This window comes from Amblyomma maculatum, chromosome 1 (assembly GCF_055883805.1).
Source record: "Amblyomma maculatum isolate TAMU_Amacu chromosome 1, ASM5588380v1, whole genome shotgun sequence".
NCBI lineage: Eukaryota > Metazoa > Arthropoda > Arachnida > Ixodida > Ixodidae > Amblyomma > Amblyomma maculatum.
Window position 1 is genome coordinate 420,135,489 of NC_139344.1, and position 8,395 is coordinate 420,143,883.

At 44.5% G+C, this 8,395-nt stretch overlaps 1 protein-coding gene across 1 annotated transcript; it reads left to right on the forward strand.

Moving 5' to 3' along the window:
* The first annotated feature begins 3,461 nt into the window (after nucleotides 1–3,461).
* LOC146209226 (uncharacterized) lies at nucleotides 3,462–5,205 on the forward strand. Its single transcript, XM_084587373.1, has 2 exons — nucleotides 3,462–3,955; nucleotides 4,931–5,205. Exons 1-2 carry the CDS (start codon nucleotides 3,572–3,574, stop codon nucleotides 5,051–5,053), a joined length of 507 nt encoding a protein of 168 aa, XP_084443499.1. The 5' UTR covers nucleotides 3,462–3,571; the 3' UTR covers nucleotides 5,054–5,205.
* Nucleotides 5,206–8,395: the final 3,190 nt, after the last annotated feature.

Genomic DNA, 8,395 nt, shown 5'->3' on the forward strand with positions numbered 1-8,395 from the left:
CTTTTCAATTAATCACTCTATTTTGGAAGTTTTTTTATTCCTTCATATGCATCTGAGAACAATCTACTCAGTCTTTTTCTTTACATTACTATTCCAAGATGAAAGGCTGGCAATACAAGTGTTGCTAAGTCTGCTTACCCAAACCGCACACCCGTATTCATTCTATTGGATGAGCAGTATGCAAAAATTTATCTGGTTGACACAGCAGTTCTCGCGCTTGCGCGTGCTCGCTTTTGCGTAGGCACTTCTCGCATTGCTGATACTGTTGATAGTTTTGAGGCGCAACCTTCAAACAGACGTCGATCTCAAGGCACATAGGAGAAACTCTGATAGTGTTCTCAACTGTTAACTGCTTGCATTTCCAAAAATGTTGGACATTTTTTGAGAAAAAGTTTTTAGGATGATGTTTCACATATTGTTTTACATATCTTCACTCGAGAAGGTTTGCAGTTAATTTGCAAAGACGCTCCCATTTGGGTTTTTCTTGAGCCTGGCCTGCTTACTGTGACCGCAGGACAAAATTCAAAAACAAAAATTCACTCCGCATTATAATCTGAGGCAAATTGCACCAAATGTTCCTAAACGTACCTTAAATGTTTTACAGTTGCCACAGAAATATTTTTAAGCTGATGCTCATTACTCTCCCATGGAAATTTTGTATACTCACTGTGAGTGGAGGAAATAAATCTTATGCAAAATTTTGGCATGCACCTTGAGCAAAAATTAATTTCTAATAATATGTTGATAAAGTTACTGTACAATACCCCGCAGTTCCCTCACGATTACAAGGTGTTCCAGAATCTTTCACTTCAATGCACTAGGATTGTTTTGCTGTTGGTTAAGTGTCTGAGCATCGCACTCCTTGTTTTGGACTGCAACTTCATGTTCCCGAGGCTGCCAACTTTGTGGCATCAGAAAGCCACAATTCTTCACAAATTAGTCCTTCGCGCAAGTGCCGTCGTTGATTGCCCCAAAGTTGATTTTACCTTGCTCTCAGAGCAACAAAGCTACTCTATTGAAGAGCTCTAATGTTCGCTTATATTGTTAAACGGAATTGTGGCTATGATTGAGACGAGCCTTCGTTAAGTCACCTTCTACAGCGCCGTTCTTGGCATCGCAGCAATTCAACTGAGAGGGCAATTACTGACTTGACTGCAGGCGAACAACATAGAGAAAGAGATAAAATGCAAGGGTAAATCTGAGTTTTTAAACATTACTAAAAAGAATGAAAATTTAGCTTTTCACGGAAATCGAGAGCTGTGATTGTGTTAGAGACCATGGTGAGTCGGAAAAGTTTAAATTAAACTAGCTTTGATTCTTTTTTGCATTTGCTTGTAAATTCATGCTAGTTACAGCGAGATGAAAGATGACCAAGTTACTTCCGGCTCGTGCTTAATAATAACACGAAGACTGAAGTGATTGCAAATTCCTTGACGAAATCATGCAGACGTAAATCTTTAGCCTACCTAGATTACAATATTGCTTGTGACAATACCGCCAAAGAACACCTTTCTCGATCCCCCTAAGATATCGAATCAAATCCCGGCCCTCTTGTCGCCGAAAAATGTCAAAATGACATGATAAATGAGTACCAGGCTTGCCTTACACTCCCCCTCGTCACCACATCTCTAGATATCAGCATGCCTCAGATGTAAAGAAGGGACACGATGGATGTCATTTTTCACCGCGCATGCCAACGGCAAAGATTAACACCTTGAAGGAAACTCTCCACAAGTATCTGGCCTCTCTGGCCTAGCAAAACTTTTCGACAACGATGTCTCAAATTTCTTATGTCTTTCTTGTCCCCTTTGAATGACTTTACAAAATCGCTGCACAGGCTAGCGTCTTCGCACGGAGGCAGTAATCGAGTAGTCGACCCTTTTACGTAAAAAGTTCCGTGATTTTACTGCAAGTTCTGGAATCATCTCACGCCATTTTTAGCTAGAGTGATTTCCATCACATGTCACCGTCATACTTTTCGCTGCAGACAGCAGGCGGTTCGCGTTCAGACTGCAGTCTTTTGCTTAGACAGACTCTGGCTCTTTCCCATGTCAGTTTGCCTTTTTGTACCTTCGTAATGAATTCTCACATTCTGCTCTTCTGGTTGCTGTTCTTACCTTATTGATGAGGAAACGCGTGGAGCAGCCATTGGCCTAACAGCATGGGCTAGTCGTATCCAAGGTTCCCCCGAGTTACCGTCAGCCCTAACCGTCAACACTTTCGGGTACTGGGGCTGTTCTCGTAGTCAGCCGTGCTCATACGCTTTGCACCAGACAGCGATATGATATGATGTCGAACAGCCGTATCACTTCGACCGCCGCCACAACTACTGCTGAGATTGCGATCTTCTCGAGCACCATTGTTGTCACAAATATGCCAAAGCATTTAATAATTTGGAGAACATTTAGCTCTGTCATTTAGGTTATGACTCGACAGCATTATCAGTTCCTGCCTGCGGCTTCCCCTAAAGATGCTCTTTGACATATGTGCACTTTGCATTTAACTTAATTCCAAATCGCATAATTTCTGCAATTTTAACCTCACACCTATAAAAATGCAGCTGTAAGAACCGCAACATTGTATACAAGACCATCGAACATAGGTACAAAGCCTCGCTTGAATCAAGCTGCATAAACGTGCCAGCGCGGCCAAAGTGTTGTATTTCTGATCCAGATTAGAAGGTCCGGGTGCTTGCAATCCTTTTTCTCACCTTCCAATCTAAAATGAAAAAAAAAAAACGAAACAAAGCTGAGTTGGTAGTTCTGTTCCCAAGTCCAGCCACACGTCACAGAGCCCGCCGACGAAACAGTGACCGGCCATCTCAGCTGGAAACTGCCACTTACCAGACGCACTCTCGGAATTGTTAGCTCACTACTGCGACACTGCTGGATTTTTCGGAGATCGGGGTCTCTAACGCTATCAATTTTAAAAACCTGCAGCCGACCTTTCAGCAGGTCAGGTTAAGAAGTCCCTCTTTCGTGTACTCGCCCGTCACGTTCCAGATGCCGCGGAAAGAAACAGATTGCTAACGACGTGCAGCTTTCTTCGCAAAGCGATGAACGCAACCTGAAACTCAGGATGTTAAGAACTACCCCAGCACCTTCGTTCCTTTGCAGAGTGGCACGAGTTTGCTGCAGAATCTGGGGCATCTGTAGCATCATGGTTGCAATTGAAGTCGCAAATGCTCATCATGTCGCTGCATGCATGGACAAGATTAAGCGCAAAATTCGCAGTCAAATTGAAAAAGAGGTGTTTTTTGCATAACACAATTTGAAGGGAGAATTTTCATTTCGACCTATGTCATGGGAACCTCGTTTTGAGTATGTGAACAGCTCTGATAACGATTAACACAGTTGTGGTCAAATACAAAAACGCGAGACAAACATCTGTAAATGTTGACTAGGCATTATAAAGTTATCAGGTTTAGCTCCCTTAAGATACTTCTTACCCTATCACACACAGGCGCAAAGTTTATCTTGCAGACAACCCCACACGCGGCGCCAATTCCTTCCCCACAGCACAAGGACCGTGGTGGTGCAAGAGCTTCCGCAGCTTTTTACACTTCACATCTATGGCGTCGACTTGCAGGCAGAAGGCCAAGAAGCGGGCCTTCGACGAGCAAAAGCTCGGAACAGAGCAATTCCCTTCATCTGATGCTGCCTTGAGGGCGACGAAGCAACGAGCTAACAGTACATCGAGGCTACTTGCACTGCAGAGCGCAAACGAGGTGTTCGAGCATGCAGAGGCGACGGCACCTACACCACCTCGACCAAGGCGCAGGTCCCTTCCTCCATCGATTCGGGAAGCAGAGCCCGGTACTCATCTTCCTACAGGCTCTTCGACCGTTACCGCTACCTTAAAACACAAAATGGTGAACCTCTTCAGGCGTTCTGCTGCTCAAGCGGACGACGAACTGGAACTTTCGTCCACGTACGTGACTGGCGACCTCTGGACGGTACGGACATTTCCAGAAATTATTTCTATGCTTAAGTTTAGCCCATATGTTCTGCTTTTGCAAAATAATGTAGTAAGACGCGCCGCTACAAGCCTACAGGGTTGCCTTACGGGTAGCCTTGGCGTAAGCTTATTACCTTTCAAACTGCCCGCACCTGTAGGATCGGAAAAAGCGACAAAGGTCAAGATGCCTATCTACTGTGTTGACAGCAGCGGCTATCAGTTTATTGGTTAGCCTACTGAACGGAAATAATTATTTAGTTAGAAGAGAACAGCGTCGAGTATGGAAGCGGCGTGATAACGTTAAGGCTTCGATGGCTATGATCGACTGTTTAGATTTTGATTATCAGCTGAGTTACCCAATCATTGCTTTCCAACAAAATTTCGCTGGCTAGCATGTCTTTTTTCGATCATCATCATCAGCCTGATTATACCCACTACAGGGCGAAGGCCTCTCCCATATTTCTCCACTTAACCCGGTTCTGTGCTAGCTGCATCCACTTGACCCCTGCGAACTTCTTAATCTCATCCGCCCACCTAACTTTCTGCCGCCCCCTGCGCTTTCCTTCCCTTGGAGTACAGTTTGTTACCCTCTGCGACCATCGGTTATCCTCTCTTCGCACTACATGTCCTGCCCATGTCCATTTCTTCTTCTTAATGTCCACTAGAATGTCGGTAACTTGAGTTATTTCTCTGACCCACTTTGCACGCTTTCTATCTCTTAATGTTACCCCTACCATTTTTCGTTCCATAGCCCTCTGGGTTGTCCTCAATTTAAGTAGAACTTTTTTCGATAAAAGGTATCAGTGACCACCGCATCCTCTCTAACTGCTTTCGGGTGGCTACTTTAAGGTGGTTGTCAAATGGGCATATCACTAAATGAAAATACAATATATAATTTAGCATTACTACAATGCATTTGCTGTCGGCATTTTTTTTCTGATACAATGGGATTCAATCATTTTTTACCATGCAGCCAACATGCAACGCCTACAATTGCGAAAACCAGGCGCTACAAGGTCGCTTCCCTGACTTCATCAGGCGTTCCCTCAGACGAAGATCTTACCGCGTACAGAAGCAACAAAGCTTTCCTCAATAAACCAGCCAGTTTGACAACTCGCCCCATCCATCAATAAAACTTGGCTCATTATATGTTTTGCAATAGCACATTTCTTTGGTGAAGTTAACGGGAATTCCTTTATGCCCCTGCCTCCTTACCACTGAAGGTGTCTAAGGGTATTACACAATAAAACAAGACAAAGAAAATAATCTTGCTGACTCAAGTATTTACCGTTTTTTTATCTTGCATCTGCTTTCTCAGCTTGCATGTGGAACAAGCGAACAGTAACCGAAACAGAGTAGATCAGAGCGGGACATTCGTTTTTATTCTTGGGACTTATAAATTGAAAATCAGTAGTGGGACCGTTGAACCTCAATTACAATCGATTCGAGAGGAGACAGCAATCATATTCTGCTGGTTAGACTACAAGGGAATACCAATTCAGCTATACGGCTGCAACTGTCCAATCTGTTATTAGCGTATGTAGCTGTGTCCGGTGCAGCTTACCTCTTCGCTATAGAAGCGGATGTTGCTGCATTGCGCTAAAAATGCGCCGTAGAACATCATCAATCTGCGAGGACGGAAACTGAGCGATAAACCCTACGGAACTAAGAACTACGGGTCTACACTGTAAACTATTGAGCTGACAAGAAATAGAAATGATGGTGATTGAGACATAAATATGAAGATCCTATGACCTAGTATTTCAATGGCTTCTACGACGGCGATGTTTAGATGAAGGTGAAACGAAAATGGCGCCGCCAGGATACAAATATTCTGAAATGAGGGCCTCGTTATCATAGACATGCGAAGAGAGCAAGCAGTCATTGACGCCGAGAAAATCACAGCGGAATGTATTTTTCTTTCTCTTTTTTGTGTAATGTCGATACATGTGAAATTAAGGGATGTCGCCTAGGCAGAGCTAAAATAACTACATGCCGCCATTTGGATCGGAGGCGACGACGGCTGTAGATGTCAGGGCGCAATTCAGATTTCCAGGTCTACAAATGATTCCGGAGCTGTTCACACTGATATCTTTCATAGGCAACGTATTACTGTGATCAAAGCTTTATGCGCTGCGTTTCTTTTTTCCGCAACGCGATGCAGCATACACAGGTGGGGACATAGTGACACGACGCTGTGGAAAGATAATGTACCCTATTTCCACGAGGTGGGAAGAGATTACTTCTCGCTAAGCGGTTTATTCGCCCTCATAATTTCAACATGCCACACAAATAGAAAGGGCGAGAGCGTGACGTAATCTCGTATTCACGTTTGTTGTTCCACTCACTGGCTCATCTGCTTGTCACCGTCCCTTTCATTCGACACTGCGAAGGCTATCTAGTGCATGAGATCTGAGAAAGGATACCCTGCGGGCTACGTATGCGGTTAGTGTGCCCTGCAGTGGCCTTCCGGCCAAATACAAAAAACGAAATGTACGAGAGAACATGATAATTATAGGAAAGATAGGTTATGCCTATATTTCTTTTATCTCTCAGTGCATTTTTATCATCTGCCCGAGGGAAGACGTTGCGATCAGAGGTGCGATGTAGAGGTGTGATTTTGCTTCTAGGCATGGGCTTAGCGCACAAAACAACGCACACAGGAGAGAAGACAAGACACACGCTATCTGCCCGCCGGGTTTGTTTTTTGTTTTACTCTACGTACAAAGTATGGATCCAGCAGCCAATTAGCTCCCTTAAGGACATTTGCAGTCAGTTTGGTACTTTCAGTCATTTTGGGACACTGGCGTTTCTGTGTGCTTCACGCGTCTTGTTCACTCTTTTACATGTTTCAGGAAATAGCAAGCAACTACAATGGCTCTATCTCATACCTAACTGATAAAAGTAGTTAAATACAGTTCGGAAATAGTAACTGAGAAATTACGAAAGAATAATCGATTCCATGTGCATTAGTTTGCTTCTACTACTTAGAAGCAAGTGATGGGACGAAACTGCAAATTATTATCAGTAATCGATTAAAGGAAAGGCAACTGACATACTTACGGTGTTACCGATGAAAAAAGCAGTCTATTGATAAGAAAATTACAAGAAAGCGCTATTGATCACAAGTATACAACTATTTGCAACGGACGTGAGCCGTGGATTTGACATAACTTTTTTATATTACAACGCGTCTCACAGCTACATGATGAATAGAAAAATTTGGAGGACGCTTAAGCTTCGCCTTCAAGAGTGGAACGCGATAGCGTTATTGCACCTCGTTCGCACCGCCCACTCATTCGCTCGGTATGCTCTTGAGTCACACAAAGACAGTTTTCATACTCAACACTTCTAAGTGCACTGTACAACTTTTTTCTAATTATTTGTTCAAACAAGTGCTGCTCACAATCTACATGAGCGAAGATAGTGATCTAAAGAAAGGAAAGACGCTTGATTCTACAACCCGTGAGGGTGCACGGCGAAACGTCAGGGGCGAGTGACACGCCACGTGTCGGGGCAGCGCCGCACATTGCGAGGAGGGGTTCTTCTGTGTTTGCCGCAAGATGGCTCTGCATGTGCGCAGAGCGCAGAAGAAATGCAGCGGAAACGTACTTCACTACTCGTGTAACTGCGACTTCTGTAAGTAACATGCTCATAATTACCGATATATACCACAAGGCAACACCGCATTCACTAGGAGCGCTTTTGTACCGCTTTCAAGCATCGAACTCGTGGCTGAGTGGTAGCGTCTCCGTCTCACACTCCGGAGACGCTGGTTCGATTCCCACCCAGCCCATCTTGGAAGTTGCTTTTTATTTATGAAGTGCATGCCGGGATTTATCGCTCACGGCCAACGCCGCCGACGCCGACCACACCGGTTTTTCTGCGACACGAGCTCCTTAACGCTACCGCGTTAAAAAGTACTGAAAATTAGTGATATCGCAATGCGCATCAACCTGAGGACGCTCAAATCAGGACACGGCTTTTGCCGACCGTCGGCCAAGCAAAAAACCTAATCGAGGAAGGTGTGCGCTAGCATGCAGTGTACTGTTCAAAAATGCGCAGCATCTTCTACGGTCTTACGCATTCGCGAACCTTGTTCAGTCCAAATCTGTTGGCACATGGCTTCTCGCCTGACGCAGCATGCTACAATGGCTGACAGAACCAGGCTCATGGGTTTCACGGCATGACGATGGTAATCCAATGAAATCTCCACTTGACCATATTTCGAGCACGCAATGTGCGCATCAGAAAGATTTGAGGCGTCCGCTTCGGATTCGGTATGTTCTTACTCCGATTCACCGCTGTTCTAAGATCTTTGCACAAGTTTACTGAGAACAGGAAATAAATGTGTTTAATTCGATACAAAAAGATTGAACAGTGGGGCACTCTAGTAGCTCCTTGAGACAAAATCTCGATGGCCGGACAGAGTCTGGCG